Source organism: Scyliorhinus canicula, chromosome 1 (genome assembly GCF_902713615.1).
Source record: "Scyliorhinus canicula chromosome 1, sScyCan1.1, whole genome shotgun sequence".
Taxonomy (NCBI): Eukaryota; Metazoa; Chordata; class Chondrichthyes; order Carcharhiniformes; family Scyliorhinidae; genus Scyliorhinus; species Scyliorhinus canicula.
In genome coordinates this window covers 253845317-253865453 of record NC_052146.1, presented here as the reverse complement: position 1 = coordinate 253865453, position 20137 = coordinate 253845317, and the positions used below count along the sequence as shown (strand labels likewise).

Genomic DNA, 20137 nt, shown 5'->3' with positions numbered 1-20137 from the left:
CTCTCACAATAGGATGTGTAATTAAAACAAAGTTGTCATCTCTATAACTTTGATAAAATAATGAAGGAATTTAAAACCTATTTAGCATCCTTCCTCATTCCTGACTGCGAAATTCAGTGTCACCATGGCAGGGAGTTGTCTCTTACTAATGGCAAATTAAACATACCGCACTTCTTTAAAATATGAAAGAAAACCTATACACTGAAATATTGTGTCTACTGTAGAAAGAAGTAGGAAGGAACACTTTAAAATCTCTTTTAGGAGAGTCACTCTCTCCTAAGCAAAGCTACTAGCAGGAAAGCATCCACCATGTTTAATTCCACTTCGAGCCTTATGCACGTCAAGTGTCATAAATATTCATGCCAATTAAATAATGCTACAATTTACATAAACATCTGTTGTGCATATTAAACCCCCCTTTTTCCAATTGTATGTTGACAACTGGTAACTTGTAATAAATTCACCTGGGGAGAGGAACCATCTCCCAAGCTCAGCAAAGGAATGACAGCCTTACAGGCAGGCAGAGTAATGGTGATAACTTGCTTTAATTTATTTTCAAAATATGCATTAGAAGCCATTCTGAAATAGATTTGGGTTGACACATAAATCTGCTTATTTGCTGGGTTTGTCCCTGTAGAAATCTACTGTGCAGCTTGCAACAAAGAAACAATAGATATGAAAAATGCTAAATCAGGGATTTTCAAAAACATCCCTCCCTCTTACGGGTTCCTTGAATTAAAAGGATAAATCTGCTAGAAACTTTATAAATATAAAATAGTGCAGATGCTGGAAATCAGAGATATAAACAGAAAATGTTGGAAAGACTCAGCATGGCAGGAAGCATTAATGTTATCTGGCCTGCTGAGTATTTCCATAATTTTATGATTATAAGCTAGATTTCATCAACATAAAGTTAAGGACTAGAATGCTCCAGACATGGTTGCAATGCTAATTCTTTGAGCAATCGGCCAGATCATTGTTATGCAATATAGCTCCCTTTTCTTTCAGTGCCCCTCACCCTGCTTCAACCTTCAATTCTCCAAAAGATGCAGACTTATGCTAACTGTTGTTCAATGGATATCTTTGGCTCTCTGGTGCCTGTCAAGTGACTGTTTTAATCAGGTGACACCACAGTGAGTGGTGGAAAGGCAGCTCCCCGCTAGCACATCACATTTGAGACTCTTACTGCCCTTACAAGGCATTCCACACAAGCAAGTTGCAGCACAGATTATTGGACAGCATGAGAACTATTGGCTGCAGCCAATTGGAACATCCACAGCTATCCCAGGAATAATCAGTTTACTCAACATACTCGAGAATCAAACCTGTGACCTCCAATACGGTTGGTTCAGTATCATGTCAAATGGTGCAACCTTTAGACCAGGAGAAGATCCTAGTCCATATAAAGGTAACTCAAGTTATTGCTGTCCAATTGATCCTCGTGCTCTCTTTGCCAACTAAAGAATTTTTTTTTAAAACACCCTAACAATGACTATTTTTGTTGAGTAGATTTTAAAATAAGGAACATAATCTTACAAATGATAAAGTGCCCACAATCCAATAAAACATCCCAAGATGAATGGTGGACATTAACCTGGGATTAAGAGAAATTACAAGACCAAAATTGAAATATTGCGTTAAGGCAGCTTTTGTTGCAGAAAAAGGTAATCATGGGCTGGATTCTCTGCTGGCGGGATGGTCTGTTTTGCCGGCAGACCAGGGATTTACTGACGGCGTGGGGCTGCCCCACAATGGGAAACCCCATTGAGCAGCCGGTGAAATGCAGCATCCCGCAGGCATGCTGAACCAGAAATCTGGCGCGGCGGGATGGAGAATCCAGCCCAAGGTGTTTAAGAAAACAGAGCTCCAGTATACAACTGTGAATGGCGTTACCACCAATGGTGTAGTAAATAATAATAATAACTTATTGTCACGAGTAGGCTTCAATGAAGTTACTGTGAAAAGCCCCTAGTCGCCACATTCCGGCGCCTATTCGGGGAGGCCGGTACGGGAATTTAACCCGTGCTGCTGGCATTGTTTTGCATTACAAGCCAGCTGTTTAGCCACTGTGCTAAACCAGCCCCTGTATGTTTGGTGCCTGAACTCAAAAAACAGATTCAACAAGATCATGGGCTGATCTACCCAAATTCCCCCTCAATTCCATTAGTACCCAAAAATGTTTTAATCTGTCTTGAAGGCACTCAATGACTAAACATCTACAGCTCCCTGGGTAAAGAATTCCTAAGTTTCACAACCCTTTAAGTGAAGAAATTTCTCAGTACAGTTGTAAATGGTAGGCCCCTTATTGTTTTTGAAAATCTTTTTTTGGCTTTTCTCATAGTAGGCCCCTTACTTTAAGACTGTGACCCTGTAAGATTTTGATAATACTACTAATTTTAGGGTCCGATGTTGATCTGAAGCAACATTTATGGATTTTATCTTGAGTACATTTTAAAGTTTAGTTTAAATTTCTGCAAGTAAGATAATTAACAGATAAAGCAGGCTGGGAACAGGATGACAGGTACGGGTAAGAAACAATTCTTGATGAGCCTCTTCCTTCTTTAGGTACCATGCCCCACGACGGTTTGGCGACCATGGACTTCTGGGAGATTGGCCCATAATCATGGCAGTGGTTTGCCATTGCCTTCTGCAGTTTGGTTAAGCGGGAAACTCCACACATTTACCACCTGCCATTAGACGTAATGGAAGGATTTACAGGCTGATATTAATCGTTTGGCCATGTTACAAACGCACCTTCTGTGGCCATCAAGTCCTGAAGAGAGGTCTGAACCCGGAGCTTCTGGACCAGAGATAGAGATGCTAGCCACTGCACCACATGACCTCACTTGATGAACTTAAATGGCCCAAAACGTGTCAAAATGTCTGGGTCCAAGGAATTGCATTTATTTTAAATATGCTGATTAAAATTGGTGGCTTATCAATTTAAAATAAATTAACAAAAGTTTTGAACTTAGTATAACACGCAGTAGAATTCTCCATCGGCGGGATTCTCCGGTCCGCAGGCAACCCATCCATGCCCGTGAGCTTCCCAACGCGCGGGATGGCCACAGTGGGGAAACCCCATTGGGCGTCTGCAGGAACGGAGAATCCCGCTGCTGGCGGGGAACCTGGCAGGCGGACCGGAGAATCCCGCCCCTTATCTTTAAATGAAAGTCATGTGTATAATTAGGTTTTGGTTCACTAACTGCCTCAATCGATTAAGCATATCTGTAGAATAGAACATCTATTGTTTCTTAAAAAACATATTTTCCTGACATTATGGTAGGAATTATTACTCGCGTTACAGAGGTGGAGTGACCCTTGGCCTGAGCCAATGAAATAGGTTAATTTGGACTATTTCTTAATAAGGAAGAGTTAGGGATAAAAGTTGGAATGTCAAAGTCCTTCTTGGCACAATTGTACTATTGCTTCTGTGGTATGATTCTTCTGAGACAACGTTCAATGTAATTTCAGAAACAGAAGGAGGGCATCGCCTGTGCTGGCAGCATTCAAAGAATCTTTGAGGGATTAAAACCTCCATGTTATCCTCATTGCTTTTGTTGAATATATGCAACACCTTGCTTAATAAATTCTACTTAATTCATTAATACTATTTTTTTAATACTAATTCATTAATACTTGTTTCGTCAGCTACAACCGAGGACCCCATTGTTAGAAATTAAGAGTTCTGAACTTACAATATTTTAAATAAAAGGGTTTGATACCTCAAAGCACCCAAAATGTATAATCCTTTGTTCTAAATTCCGTAGCAAGGTGAAACCTTTTTTCAGAATCTACCGTAAGCATTTTATAGCTTTTGATTAGATCTTCTTTCTTCTTCTTCTAAACTCAAGGGAATATAGATCTAGTCTACCCAATCTCTCCCCATAGGAACCTCATAGAAACCAGTCCAGTGAACCTTCGTTGCACATTCAAGGGCATGTATATGCTTCCTCAGGGAAGGTGACCAAAACAACATACAGTACATAGAACATAGAACAGTACAGCACAGAACAGGCCCTTCGGCCCTCAATGTTGTGCCGAGCCATGATCACCCTACTCAAACCCACGTATCCACCCTATACCCGTAACCCAACAACCCCCCCCTTAACCTTACTTTTATTAGGACACTACGGGCAATTTAGCATGGCCAATCCACCTAACCCGCACATCTTTGGACTGTGGGAGGAAACCGGAGCACCCGGAGGAAACCCACGCACACAGGGGGAGGACGTGCAGACTCCACACAGACAGTGACCCAGCCGGGAATCGAACCTGGGACCCTGGAGCTGTGAAGCATTTATGCTAACCACCATGCTACCCTGCTGCCCCGTGATGACCTCACCAATGGCCTATATAATTGGAGCAAGACTTCTTTTATCTTCTATTCCAATCCGGTTAACCAAAGTTTATTTGTCTTCCTAACTGCTTGCCGTATCTGCCTGTTCAGTTTTGTAATTCATGTCCAAGAACTGAAAGCAAACATTTCCCAGTTTCTCATTATTCAAAACAATATTGCACTGTTGCACTGTTATTTTTTCAACCAAAAAGAAACAAACTTGCTTATTTCCCGCTACAGCTTCTTTGCATCCCCCTCACCACTTACTTTTCCGGGGCTGTCTGTGGGGTGGAGGATAAGTACACAAGAGTAGACTGGGGATTAGAGGAGCAGAAAATGCAAACTGGGATGTAGGATTGGAAGGTTGCCGAAGCAAAATGGAATGTGAGCAGAGATGTATCCGAATACAAGGGTGATTTTTAAATTAATACCCAGAGAACATGGTGCATTTGAGATTGGTGTGGATTTAAATTGTATAACTTGTACAGGCATGACTTGTATTTTGAGTTTAGAAGGTTTGAGGTCTTTAAAATGATAATGATCCCAGAGTGTACAAACAAAACTATTTCCTCTGATATGACATTCCACAAGAAAACAATCTTAAAATTAGAATTGGGCCATTTAAGAGTGATTTATGGCGCAATATTTCCACACAAAGCGTGGTGAAAATCTGGAGTATTGTTCCCCAAATGGCTATAAACGCTGGTCCATTTGACATTTTCAGGCGCGAGATCGATACATTTTTATTGGGCAAGAGTATCAAGAGATATAGAGGAATGGTAAATAAATGTAATTGCAGGACAGTGTAGTCATAATCTAATTGATTTGCAGAATAACCTCAAGGGGATTAGTAGTCTGCATCTCTTTCTATCTCTTCATGTCCCTCGGGCAGGAGCAGATAACAGTGCAAACTTTTCCCAAAATAGAATCCAAGACATAGTTTTGAATTGGAAGTGCAAGGCAGGAAAAAAAAGCAAACCTTGAAACAATAAAAATATGAATACGGTTTCAGTGGTGGTGCAGTAAGGGCACAGGTAGAATCGCTAGTCTGATTCAGAAACAGTTCCAGTTATTAATATTGAACTTTCCTCAGCCAATTATTCACATTGAGTCAACGATAAAATTGGGCCATTGGATTATTTATCTCAACCACAGTAATTTTCAAATTCACTCAATTCTGAGAGTTCTGAATCATGTTTTTTTTAAAATTTAGAGTACCCAATTCATTTTTTCCAATTAAGGGGCAATTTAGCGTGGCCAATCCACCTATCCTGCACATCTTTGGGTTGCGGGGGCGAAACCCACACAAACACAGGGAGAATGCGTAAACTCCACACGGACAGTGACCCAGGTCAGGATCAAACCTGGGACCTGGAAACTGTAGTGCTCACCAATATGCCACCGTGCTGCCCCTTAAATCATGTTTAAACAGTCTCATCCCCATGTTAGACGGGTTTGAATTGTTTTATTCCACAAACGCCCAGTACATACCTATTTCATTGCCACTGCCTCCATCCTGAATGCTCCACAGGATTATACTACTCTCAGATGCCACAGCTACCATCTTATCTTTATCACCCAAAGGTCCTCCAACAACTTTAGCATTAACTGCGACTCGCTCTATTGTCCAGTCCAAGTAAGGACTTGTGAAAACCTGCTGCCATCCAGAGGACTCTTTAATTCTAGAAATGAACAAGAAACCATACTCATTAAGAAATCCTCATCAACACAATGCATACAATGCTTTAGAAACCAGGACATTTTCTCACAATTTGTATCAGATTACCTTAGTAGATAGACTACTATCCTTTAAAGGATACAGGAGTAAATTATGAAAGGTAATTATGAACGGCGGCATGGAGCACAGTGGGTAGCACTGTTGCTTCACAGCACCAGGGCCCCAGGTTCGATTCCCGGCTTGGGTCACTGTCCGCGTGGAGTCTGCATGTTCTTCCTGCGTCTGCGTGGGTTTCCTCCAGGTGCTCTGGTTTCCTCCAAGTCCCGAAAAATGTGCTGTTAGGTGTATTAGACATTCTGAATTCTTCCTGTATACCCGAACAGGCGCCAGACTAGTAACTTCATTGCAGTATTAATGTATGCCTACTTGTGACAATAAAGATAATTATAAAATCTAAGGAAGTTGTGCTCATTTTCTTCGGAACAGGTGACGTTCTAACTTCAGTTTTAAAGATTACCAAGGGAATTGATAAAGTTGATACAAAATATCGTGTACGTTCAAATACCAGAGCATAGATGTTAAAAATTAGAAAACTAGGAGCTAGACAGAAAATAAACTAGTACTTTAAAGAAAAAAATCAAGAATAAGTTAGCTTAGATGAGTTCCTATCTGGAGAAACTGAGGATTGAATATTTATTTAATAGCCTTTGCCAGTTTCTAGAAATTCAGATGTTAACAAATTCTAATACACTGGTCAGCAGTCACTATTCCCTGATAAAGTGCCGTTTTCCACAATTGGCTCTTTTAAGGCTACTATTTGAAATCTGCTAACCCGAGGCTTTTATCACCTGATGCTATAATCACCTCTTCCACTAGTTTTGTACAAGGAAATGAATTATACCATAAATCCATAGCATTGTGCAGAGAGAGTAATATTAATTAACTATTTCAACTCGTACTTTGGTGCACAAAGCTTTTTTTAAAATCTTTTTATTGGCGCTTCTCACATTTATAAACAGTTGTATATATATATACACATTACATTTTTCTTGCCCGCGCTAACTTACTTCAGAGAGGTTTATTGTGTCCTTTGTTTAACTGACCCTATGTACAGTTTGCTGCCCTCTGGATCTGTCTATAGTTCGCCCCCCCCCCCCCCTTTTTCTGTTACAAAGCTATTTAAACCAAGGTTTTGTTCAAATTCCAATTTACTTCAGGTTATCACATGAATGCTCCATCTCCCCTGAACAGTTCTTCTAGATTTTTGGTTTGAACAAGTTGTAAAAGCTATCAGGTTTCCATCTCTACATCCTCAGATTTTCATTTTCGTCGTGCCAAAGGTGGCAGTGCCACAGCAAGCTCAGTTCCTCACAACACCTGGTGATGTTAAAAATGTTCATTCCAATGGGCAGCACGGTAGCATTGTGGATAGCACAATTGCTTCACAGCTCCAGGGTCCCAGGTTCGATTCCGGCTTGGGTCACTGTCTGTGCGGAGTCTGCGCGTCCTCCCCCTGTGTGCGTGGGTTTCCTCCGGGTGCACCGATTTCCTCCCACAGTCCAAAGATGTGCAAGTTAGGTGGATTGGCCATGATAAATTGCCCTTAGTGTCCAAAATTGCCTTTAGTGTTGGGTGGGGTTACTGGGTTATGGGAATAGGGTGGAGGTGTTGACCTTGGGTAGGGTGCTCTTTCCAAGAGCTGTTGCAGACTCGATGGGCTGGATGGCCTCCTTCTGCACTGTAAATTCTATGATTCAATGAATGCCACCACTATATTTCTACCACCCTCACAGGTCAATCACATTTTCGCCAGTGATATTAGAAGTAGTTCTTTTGATTGTTCAGACTTTCCTTGTGAGTAAGCATGCATGTGACACACCCATTGGTTCAAAAGCAAGGATTTCTAGGTCGCATAAACTCAACAATTACACATTTCAAGCTTTGGCTCCGATTAGCCATCCAGGTTTTGTGTCTTGCTTGCATAGCCCTACACAACAAGCACCAGCTGACAAGAAAATTTCCAAATCCTGAATTATTGAGATAACAAGGCATCCTTTGAACCTCCCACAAGGTCCTGAACTTTCACCGTCATTATCAATATGGTTTCAAAACCAATTAATAGGTCACATACATCCAACTCAAGACTACTTCTTTGTGACGGGTTAGACTTCTTGCGGTCCTCTCAGGTTTCAAGTTATGCTATCCTACACTAGCTCCATTCCCAACTTATTCCATTTCACAGTAGATCTTTCCAACTTGAGCCAGTCCCACTGTACCTTTCGCTGTGGCTCTACTTTTCCCATCCATTCTGTAGTGATCATCAAAATGTTCCTTCCAAACATCTTTGTTGCCGAGGCCAAAGGAGGGTATTGTAAATTCAGAGGCCTGGGGTGAGCACAAAGGAAAGGGGAACTGGCGATTCAGTAGCCAAGGAGGAAAACTGAAGGCCTGGGAAGCAGAATCAGTTTTTAAATGTCAGCTTGCCTCCTTGAAAAACGTTGGTCACCATCTCATCTCCATTCAAGCCAGAGGCTAATTGAAGTCTTGATTTTGATTTTTTAAGACTTTAAAGCATCATGGTAGCACAGTGGTTAGCACTGTGGCTTCACAGCGCCAAGGTCCCAGGTTCGATTCCCGGCTTGGGTCACTGTCTGTGCAGAGTCTGCACCTTCTCCCCGTGTCTGCGTAGGTTTCCTCCGGGTGCTGCGGTTTCCTCCCACAAGTCCTGAAACACATGCTGTTAGGTGAATTGCATATTCTAAATTCTCCTTCTGTGTATCGAACAGGCGCCAGAGTGTGGCGACTAGGGGCTTTTCACAGTAACTTCATTGCAGTGTTAATGTAAGCCTACTTGTGGCAATCAAGATTATTAAAAAATATTTTAGGTGGTTAAATTTCCCTCAATTGCACCTACTGATGAATCATCACATTATAAAATGTAATGGAAATGATGATTTTCTTCTGGTTGCTGGACACACATTGGACTATTCTGCCTTAACTTATACAACTGCATTTTAACCCTTGTTCTCTAGCTCCCGAGGGCAAGATGAATTGCCAAAAAATGCTATCTGATAGTAGAATTACTTCAAATGGGTTTAAGCTTCAATGCTAAATGTGGAAAGATATAAAAGTCAAGAATGCAACAAAAGTCAAAAATATTAAACCAAAGCTACAATAAAAACAATACAGCAAATCATAAAAAATTATCTTCAACATAATCACAAAGCAGTTCAACTTTGGGGAGTAATTTTTTTAAGACAGGAAATATTTCTGTTGCAACCCAATTTTAAATTGAAAGAAAACACCCATGCATTTCCAGGGTAATCCTTCTATTTTTCATAATATTTATAGCCTTGACGGAGTTCTTGTCCACTAGCAGTGAAAGTCTTCAGTGACAGCCAAGCTGCATAAAATAACTTGAGAGAATCTGCCTGATTTTCCATTTGCCCTACTGATGAAAAAGAACTTGTATTCCTACCCACATATTTTAACCTTCAAAGCATGTCACAAAAGAAATATCACACCCTGGAAACTTCTTAAATTCATCACTTGCATATGTTAGAGTTGCCAGTGAACTGTCAAACGATAGTGAACAGATTTAAAAACCACTGTAAGAAGATGCATAATTTACAGCATGTCTGGTTACCTACACTATTATTTTGATCCGTTTATCAATGCTTGGCTCGATTTTCCCCAGGTGCTTTATGAGAATTATTTCATTTATGCAACCTTTTGTCTTCAAAAATGAAAGTCTATTTATTCTAGTGCTGCATGGGCCACATGTGACTACTGACTGCCAATTCCTTAGCTATATCCTTTATATATTGGGAGAAAGAAATTACTTTAAATTCAAACAGGAAGGAAAACATAAATGGAACTCCTTTAAATATCCAAAGACCACAATTGAACGTGAGGATTTCCAAGTGACAGTGCGTCGGAGTGCAGATTGCTTCCGGCATTAAGAACAGAATATGCTGAAAATACTCAGCAGGTCAGGCAGCATCTATGGAGAGAGAAATAAGAGTGAATGTTTCAGATGACCTGAAATGCTAACAATTGTTTTTCTCTCCACAGATGCTGCCCAACCTGCTGGGTATTCTGATCATTTTTGGTTTCCAATATTTTACTTCTGGATTGTTTCCTTCAGTTTTGTCATTCCATAACACAAACACCATTCAAGTGCACAAGAGCATCATGTAAATATGATTATCCAAATGGATTCTTCTTTCTCTCATACAAGTTTCTTGATGCCTACATTGCGTTTCCACAATGTTAGCAAATTTTACATGCATCTTAATGTGTCAGCCAAGACAATTAGTCATAATCTGAGGCTAGTTTGGTGCCATGGTTGGAGGAGATAAAAAGTGCGCACAGAACTGGAAGAGGCATATGGGAGAAACGCAAAGGAATGTATAGATTTGAGACTGCTGAGATGCTGGAAGTTCTCTGCTGAGGTTATTTGCCAAAGCATGAATGGGCAGTCTCAAGAAGGTTACAAGAAGAACGAGAATTAGTTGAGATGAAAAGGACTAAGAACTCCCAATCGCAAAGTGAGAGTGCACCCCCCCCCCCTCCCCATCGGAAAGTGAGAGTGCACACGCCCCCCCCACATTACCGGCATCTGGGCTACAAGATGCTCATGGGCTACCCACCCCCATCATCCAATTCCTCTGTTCCCTTCATCCAGGGATTGCTGGTATCAGTGCCCTCCTTCAAGAGTCGAGAACAAAAATGACTATGCAGGAGCTGGTGGGGATGTCTGCTAACATTCCCGTTAGTCGGATCCCAAGGTTGAATAGTAATAATGCATGAATAGCAACAATGCCTGGCAATGTTCCATGGATTGCCACCTTGGCATAATGGAGGGGCTCAAGTTTGTCTTCTCTTCAAGGGGCCTCACGGTAGCATGGTGGTTAGCATCAATGCTTCACAGCTCCAGGGTCCCAGGTTCGATTCCCGGCTGGGTCACTGTCTGTGTGGAGTCTGCACGTCCTCCCCGTGTGTGCGTGGGTTTCCTCCGGGTGCTCCGGTTTCCTCCCACAGTCCAAAGATGTGCGGGTTAGGTGGATTGGCCATGCTAAATTGCCCGTAGTGTAAGGTTAATGGGGGGATTGTTGGGTTACGGGTATACGGGTTACGTGGGTTTAAGTAGGGTGATCATTGCTCGGCACAACATCGAGGGCCGAAGGGCCTGTTCTGTGCTGTACTGTTCTATGTTCTATGTTCTAAGTGTTCCATTGATCCCAAGAGCTATGCAGTCTGGAATCTTAAACTCCTGATGGTAATGCCTGGCGGGAGGAACCAGACAAAAGTGCAATCCAAAACAAGTCCTCAATGGCGGATCAGGTGGAAGATACTCGTACAATATCAATGGCTGCGACAGTGGCTGAAGTGTCTCTCACAGTGCAACAACGTCAAGAGCAGGTGAAAGGCAGCTGAAGGAAGGCGGTGGTGGTTCTGTTTTGCTCTTGGATTAGGAACAAGGGAACGTTTTGGAAGGTTTCTTCATGACAGAGCAGGCCTCTTCAGGATCCATTCAGCTCATCCTGCATGGGGAAAGGGCTTGAAAAGATATCCTAAAGTAGTCTGTTCTGTCTCCAACCTGGTTGAAAACCCCATCCAGAAGGCTCATCTACCGCCAGTCAGAAAATCAAAGTTAAACTCAATTTCACAACCTGAAATGTACAAACCCTCATTGACATTGAGCAAAACAATTGACGGGAACAGAAACTGCCCGTGTTGCCCGTGAACTCAGGCACTTCAACATTGTGTCTCTCACAGGGCAGTAACTTCAAAGAGTAGGTGAAGGGCAGATGAAGAAGGAGGCGGTGGTTCTGGAGAGGAAAACCTGCGGATCAGCCCAAGGTGCTTGGAATTCGATTCGCCGTCAAGGATAAGCTTGTCAACTGACCCTCAGATCTCCCTGTGGGCATCAACAACCGCCTATGACTCTCTGTCGACAGCTTGCCAAGAACCAAAGGCAACAGTTGTGAGTGCCGAATCCACAACACATGATGCCAACGAGGAGTCCAAAGAAGGCTTCTACTCCACCGTGGTCACCATACATTCCAAAATTCTGATGATCATCCTCCTTGGGGAGTTAAACACCAGGGTTGGAAAGGACTCCCAACTCTGGAAAGAAACCATTGGAAAGGAAGAAATGGGGAATTGCAACTCCAACAGAGTTCTCCTGCTCACCCAATGCGCAGGACATCAATTTGTCTTCACTAACACACTGTTCTGCCAAAAAGAGAAGTCAAGGCTTCCTGGAGACATTCAGGATTTAACCACTGATACACAATCGACTACCTAATTGTCCGGCCCAGAGACCAAAAGGATGTCCTCATCACCAAAGCTATGACCATTGCAGACAACTGCTGGGCAGATCACCGGTTATCCACTCCTCTATATCCATGAAACTCCACCAGAAGCAGTGGAAAGATGAAGACACAACTCACTCAGAAAAAAGATCAAAACTGAACGGCTTCATGAGCCAAGCAAGCTAGCAAATGTCCAACAGTGTCTTCTCCAAAATGCTCATTCTAATGGAAAGGAGGATAAGGCAGCGATCATCTAAAGCTGTGAAGAAACCATCGAAAACAAGATCAGGGAACACAAAGACTGGTTGGACAACTACCACACCATTGAAAACCATATCGACAAGTGGAGGAAAGCTCTCTGCGCCTGGCAATATAATATCACCAGCAAGGCAAAGAGGAGAACTCATCAAGCAGCAAAGACAAAGGTACAAAGAAGAAGTAGGGAAATCAAGAACCAATGCTGGACTAAAAAAGACAAGGAGCCGCAACTCCTCTCCAACAAGGATGACACCTGGGGCTTTTCAGTGTCACCCAGTGCAACATATAGACCCAGCATCTTACGGCTCAAACTGGTGTGGACTAAGGATTGATTGAACCCATTTAAGAGACAGAGAAAACATCAGCCTTCGATTGAGAGAACACTTCAAAGAACTCCCAAACCCTGATGGACGTGTTTGGGGAAAACTCCCAATTCCCATCAAAGATTATCTTGGACTCCCAGCAAGCATGGATGAAGTGGAAGCTGCCATTAAACACATGAAGACTTGGAGGAGAGGTCACCTCTCATCTCCATCAGTTGTTCCTGAAAATCTGGGACAGAAAAATCCCTGCCGACCTCAGGGATGTCAGCATCGCCACCATCTTCAAGAATGGAGGCTAAGCAGATTGTGGGAACTACTGCAGAATCAGAATACTGCAGAATGTCGTCAGGGAGATAATATCATCCAAATCCTCATGCGCCAGCAAGAAATCTTTCCGGAAAGCCAGTGAGGTATCCAACCAAACTGTGGAACAATGGAACTGATTTTCTCTGACTGACAACTTCAAGAGATATGCCAGAAGCAACATCAACCACTCTACATGGCCTTCATCGATCTGACTAAGGCTTTTCACTCAGTCAAACTGGGAAGACCCTGTCAAAGGCTGCGTCTCCAGAGAAATTCATCAACATCCCCCGATTCTTCCACAACAAGATGTCGGCAACAGTCCTCATCAATGTAAATAAGCCAGAAACCTTTTGAGGTCAAGACTGAGTCAAGCAGGGATGTGTCATCATCCCACCCTTTTCTTCATCTTCATCGTCACCATCCTTCACATTGTCATGAATAAACTTCCCAGTGTAGTCTACATGATGGATGGAAAACTTTTCAAACTTATTTGGTTGAAATCCAAGAAGAAAAGAACACTGACATCACTCTCGGAACTTCAGTAAGCAGATAACAATGCCATCTCCGCTCTCTCAGAAAAGAATCTCCAAGGATGCTTGATGCCTTCTCAGAAGCACACCAAAGAATCTGCCTCAACTTCAAGAAGAATCAAGTCTTTTACCAAACCTTCTCAGGGCAAGATGTGGTCTCTTCCTCCATCAGATCAGCGAAGCAACCCTCCCAAACGTGGAGCATTTCCCCGACATGGGGAGCCAACTCTCATCCATGGCTGACATTAATGCAGAGATCCAACATTGTATCCAATATGCAAGCATCGCCTTTAGGTGCCTATGCACGAGGGTCTTCGATGACCGCGACATCCATGCTGAAACCAAGATCCTCATATAATACAGGTGTCCTCCCAACTCTTCTATATGGCTCAGACACCTGGACCACGTACAAGGCGCCAGCTCAAGGCCTGGGTAGGTACCATCAATGCTGTCTGAAATGGAATATCCGCATTAGCTGGGAAGAAAAGTGCTAAATATCAGCATCCTGGAAGGCTCTAAGAACACAAGCATCGAGGCCATGGTCATCTGACTCTAACTCCACTGTGCCGGTCACATACTATGGATGCACAGTCCTGACGGCCAAGGCAATTCTTCTCCACCCAGCTCAAGAAAGGCTCCAGAACAAGAGGAAGGCCAAAGGAAGTGCTTCAAAGACACTTTGATGGCTTATCTCAAGAATGCAACATAGACATCAATGCCAGGGATACCCTTGTTCAGATGAGACCTACTTGGAGGAACATCCTGTTGAAGGAACACAATCTTTGTGAACACACAATGGCAAGGTGGTCTGGAAAAGGAGCCTGAGTAAGGACTACCAGCGATCCAAGAACCAATCCCACCACCCGGAAATACCTGCCAAGTATGCGTTTGGAGATGCACAGGATCCGGTTCATAAGACTCACAAGGACCCGTATAACCCATGACCAGTGACATGGAGCTTCTTATGTGGACAATCATACTCCTTTTTTTTTTAAAATTATTTTTATTCAAATTTGTCAAAAACAAAATTTTTGCATAACCAACGCATCAATTAATAGACCAAATTAATGTTAAACGTATACACAAAGAAAAGAACAATACAACATTATGATTCCCCCCCCCCCCCCAGGATGCTGCTGACCTTTCCTGCTCTCCTAAAAAGTCGAGGAACAGCTGCCACCTCTGAGAGAACCCCGCCATGGACCCTCTCAAGGCAAACTTTATTTTCAGGCTGGGAAAGGTCCCGTCTATGAACAGTTCCCCCATCCTTTTAATGCCTGCCCTATGCCAGCTTTGAAACCCTCCGTCTATCTTGCCCGGGACAAATCTGTGATTATTACGTATCGGGGTCCAGACTGAGGCTCCCTCCACCCCCCTGTGCCTTCTCCACTGACCCCAGATCTTTAATACCGCCACCACCACCGGACTAGAGGAGTAGCGGGCCGGCGAGAACAGCAGAGGTGCCGTTACAAGTTCCCCAAGGCTGGTACCTTTACCTGAGGCTGCCTCTAACCGCTCCCATGTCAACCCTTCCCCAATACCCATTTCCTAATCATGGCTACGTTAGCCGCCCAATAGTAGCTGCAAATGTTCGGCAGCGCCAGCCCACCCAGTTTAGTTTGTACCCCGAGAAATTGCCAAAGTCCCTCAGAATCTGCATGACCTCCCCCATCCCCTTTCGTGGGTCCGAAATGTACAGGAGCATATTATCCGCATAAAGACAGACCCGTTGCTCCTCCCCCCCTTCCCGAACCAACGCCCGCCAGTTCTCTGATGTCCGCAGCGCTATAACCAGCGGCTCTATCGCAAGGGCGAATAGTAACGGGAAGAGGAGGCACTCCTGCCTCGACCCCCGGTGGAGCCTAAAGTATTCCGACCTCACTCTGTTCGTGCCCACACTTGCCACGGGGGGCCTGGTAGAGTAGCTGGACCCAACCTATGAACCCCTCACCGAATCTGAACCTTCTTAGCGCTCCCCACAGGTACTCCCATTCCACCCAGTCAAACCCAGTCTCCGCGTCCATTGCCACCACCACTTTTGCCTCCCCTCCCTCTGAGGGCATCATGATGATGTTTAGGAGCCTCTGTACATTGGAGTTCAATTGCCTGCCCTTGACGAAGCCTGTCTGATCCTCCCCTATCACCCCAGGGACACAGTCTTCAATCCTAGCAGCTAAGATCTTGGCCAGCAGTTTGGCGTCTACGTTCAGGAGCGATATCGGTTTGTAGGATCCACACTGTAGCAGATCTTTCTCTCGCTTGAGGATGAGTGAAATCGAAGCCTGTGACATTGTTGGGGGTGGGTCCCTCTCTCTTTGGCCTCATTGAATGTCCTTAGTAGGAGTGGGCACTGCAGTTCCGAAAATTTCTTGCAGAAGTCTACAGGGTCGTCATCTGGCCCTGGGGCTTTGCCCGACTGCATGTTCCCTAAACCCTTTACCATCTTCTCCAGCTCTATCGGGGCCCCCAGACCCTCCACCAGATCCTCTTCCACCCTTGGGAACCTGAGTTGGTCCATGAATTGCTTCATCCCCTCCCCGACGGGGGCGCTGACTCATACAATTTACCATAAAATGCCCTAAAGACTTTGTTCACCCCCTCTGGGTCTATGACCGTGTTGCCCTCCTTATCCCTTACTTCCCCAATTTCCCTGACCGCCTCCCTCTTGCGAAGTTGGTGCGCCAGCATTCTACTCGCTTTCTCCCTGTATTCGTAGACAGCCCCTTTGGCCTTCCTCAGCTGTGTTACCGCCTTCCTAGTGGTCAGCAGGTCGAATTCCGCCTGCAGCCTCCGGCGCTCTTTCAGTAGCCCCGTCTCGGGGGTCTCCTGTCTACTCGGAGTATCTCCCCGACTAGCCTTTCGCCCTCCGCCCTTTCTCTCTTCTCCCTATGGGACCTGATAGAGATCAACTCCCCTCTGCTAACTGACTTCAGGGCCTCCCACACCGTGGATGCCGCTACCACCCCCGTATCGTTAGTTTCCAGGTAATTCTTGATGTTCTTCCTTATCCGCCCACAAACCTAGTCATCTGCCAGCAGCCCCACATCTAGCCTCCATAGTGGGGGCTGACCTCTCTCCTCCCCAAGATGCAAATCAACCCAGTGTGGAGCATGATCAGAGACTGCAATGGCCGAGTATTCTGTCCCCACCACCCTAGGGATCAACGGCCTGCTCATCGCAAAGAAATCTATACAGGGAGTAGACTTTGTGGGCATTGGAAAAGAAAGAAAACTCTTTCGCCCTAGGTCGGGCGATTCTCCACAGGTCTACACCCCCCACCTGTTCCATGAATTCCCTCAGTTCTTTGGCTGCCGCAGGTCGCTTTCCCGACCTGGGGTTTGACTGGTCCAGTACAGGGTCTATAACTGTGTTAAAGTCACCCCCCATAATCAGCTTGTGTGAGTTTACGTCTGGAATTTTACCCAACGTGTCTCATATAAATTCCACGTCGTCCCAGTTCGGGGCATAAACCTTCACTAGCATCACCCGAGTCCCCTGCAGTTTCCCGCTAACCATTATGTATCTGCCCCCCTTTGTCAGCCACGATATTCCCTGCCAACCAGGATTGCTACACCTCTGGTCTTTGAATCCAGCCCGGAATGGAACACCTGGCCCACCCACCCTTTTCTCAATCTTGTTTGGTCCGCAAGTTTTAGGTGCATCTCCTGTAGCATGTATAAATCTGCCTTTAACCCCTTTAGGTGCAAGAACATGCGAGCCCTCTTGACCGGCCCATTCAGGCCCCGCACATTCCATGTGATCAGCCTGACAATCATACTCTTAATGAGTGATTGCCGAAGATGATGATGTCTGGCAATATGAGAAGCCCTGTATGATGGGGTGAGCTGCATTTCTTTGCTGTTTCGGTGATACATCTACAAAGCCTGTATTTGAAAATCATGATAATCTATGAGACTATTCACGCAAATCCGAGGGGCTGAGTTCCATTTGTGCTCTGAGCATGTGCCATCACAACTCTGGGCTGACCCATTTATGTCGAAATGGTGTGGTAGGCAATCTCCCAAATCCCCCACTGTGAGTGATCAACAGTACGAAGAAAGAAAAATACAAAATCCTGGGAAAGATACAACGGGCACAAAGTTTCTGCTGAAATATCAAGCTGTCCCCCCTTTCACATGATATATCTACTTCAAGTGATCTTTAAAAATCAATCTGTGCATCTCTTTCCTAGCCTCATGTGTCCATTCTGTTCTTGTATTCCTTCAATTCCTTTTCCTTTATCCACCTACTCAAACTAATCTTGAATGCTGACATGTGTTCTGTCCCAACCACCAACATTGGATGCGAATTGAACCTCAGCAGTGGGTGAAGCATTTACTCTTGCCCTTTGTTCTGACGCTTTTATATTTACAGACGTTCATTCTAGACTCAACTAATGGAAACCGTTTGCTATCTACAGTCTGTTAAAATTTTAATACTTCTATTATATTTTCTAATCTGCAACGTTTTAAGTATTTCATTTCTCATGTCTTTCTTTGCATTTTCTCATACAACAACTTATAATTACATTTCGCCTTTCGCGTATTATGCATAATCACATAAGAAATGTGAGCAGGAGTAGGCCATTTAACCTCTCCACCGTTCAATTAGAACATGGCTGATCTGCTTGTGCTTTGAATTTCACATTCTCATCGACCCCTGATTACCTTGCCCAACAGGAATCTATCTACCCCCACAGTAAGAATATTCAATGACCCGCGTCCACCGCCTTCTTAGGCAGAGCATTCCAAAGTCACACAACACTCAGAATTAAATTCTCAACTTGGTCCCAAAATTACAAGCCCTAATTTCAAAACCATCCGATGAGAGAATTACAAAACAAAATACCAGGCATCACCATGGTAAACCTGTGGTGTTTTCTACCCAAAGCCGCTATTTGTTCTTTAGGTTGACGCCTAATGTTGTACACATAGATCTTTGGGGGCACTTTTAAAAGATTTACAGAAATTCCATAGAATGTCAGAACATTCCAATTGCAATTTCTCTCGAGAAGGCACTTTATCAGGCTGTCCTATAAACAGCAAAACTCTGCCATCTTTTAGAAAGTTGACTCCTCATAACAGAATGATACATTAACTGTAATGACTTTCTGATACCTGTAACAAACAGCAAAGTGTGCGTAAGCCACAACAATCCAGTTGTGGTGACCAGCTACTATTAGAACTTTCCGGGGGTCCACCGCTGCGCCTGCCAAGAAAAAAGTCAGAAAATTACAAATATTGAAAAAAACAAAGCTGAACTTCAAAGTGTGCATATACATATTAGATTTCATGAAACATCCGCATCACCAAATCCTGCCTGTAATGAAATCAATGACTAAAATGTTAATTAATTTATAGTGAAAACTTGACCAACAATTTTTGACTGTTTAGCCAACAATGAACAATGGGATAGCTGCCAGCGGAACAGAACAGCCCTCCACAATCAAAGCATCTGGTGTTCTCAATTTCTACTCTTCAATTCAGAGTTAATCGCCCAGTGAATCAGAATCAATGTTATGTATCCTGAAGAGCTGCATATAATATTCAGATTCCAAACCATACCTCTCCCATATCTCGTCTGATACCACTTCAGTAGTGTTAAAATATTACCCCTGAATTTTGTGCAAAATAAGTACAACGCTCACGAGACTGGAGACTTGCTACTGATAGAATGCGAAGCTCACCCAGAGAATGAAAATCATCTGGACATTTTCCAGCTTCTCTCATGGGTAGAGGCAATTTCAAAGCTTGTTAAGTACAAAAGAAAATCCTCCAAACATGAAAAGGCTTTGATACTCCTGCACATCACTGGTTGATCGACAGGTCAGATTTGTAATCTGGTGGCTCTGTAGAGGTGAGCATCATGAGTGCATGTTAATCAACTCATTTAATAGTATGATCTTCTTATTTGATCAGGGTTCCTTTATATTCCAACTACAATAATCATCCACAGTGAGAGTATATTGCATGAATAAGTATCAATAATTTGGCACTTTGGGATAATTTCCTGAATGCGTGCTAGCAACAGCGAACTTCGCGCACCAGCAATGCATTCCACAGAATGATGGACATAATTCCTGTGGATATCCTCTGGCAGCAGGTTCTCTATCACCTATTCATTGCAATCGGGTTTTGACATACTGCTTTTGTAATAATGTGCATGCTTTACTGAAGAGAAATGCATGTACATAATTACTTACTCAGAAAATTACCCTCCATGTCTGCAAGTATACAGACCTTTTACTGTGCCTTTTACTGCTCTTTTAGAAATCATTAAAGAAACAGATGGTTAACAATGTGAGATACATTCCAATATTTCTTTATAATTTAATGAAGCAGCTTCTGCTCAAATAAGCTCAAGGTCCAATTCAAAGGAAACAT

General features: G+C 43.6%; 1 protein-coding gene across 3 annotated transcripts in view; it reads right to left on the bottom strand.

Annotated features, from left to right (window-relative positions):
- Positions 1–20137, bottom strand: part of kctd3 (potassium channel tetramerization domain containing 3) — a 105627-nt gene that overhangs the window by 43521 nt on the left and 41969 nt on the right. For all 3 annotated transcript variants that reach the window (XM_038811697.1, XM_038811678.1, XM_038811687.1), the window contains 2 exons: positions 18872–18962; positions 5831–6021 (listed from right to left, as the gene is read on the bottom strand). In XM_038811697.1, coding sequence (XP_038667625.1) covers positions 5831–6021; positions 18872–18962 — 282 coding nt within the window. The remainder of the gene's footprint in view (positions 1–5830; positions 6022–18871; positions 18963–20137) is intronic.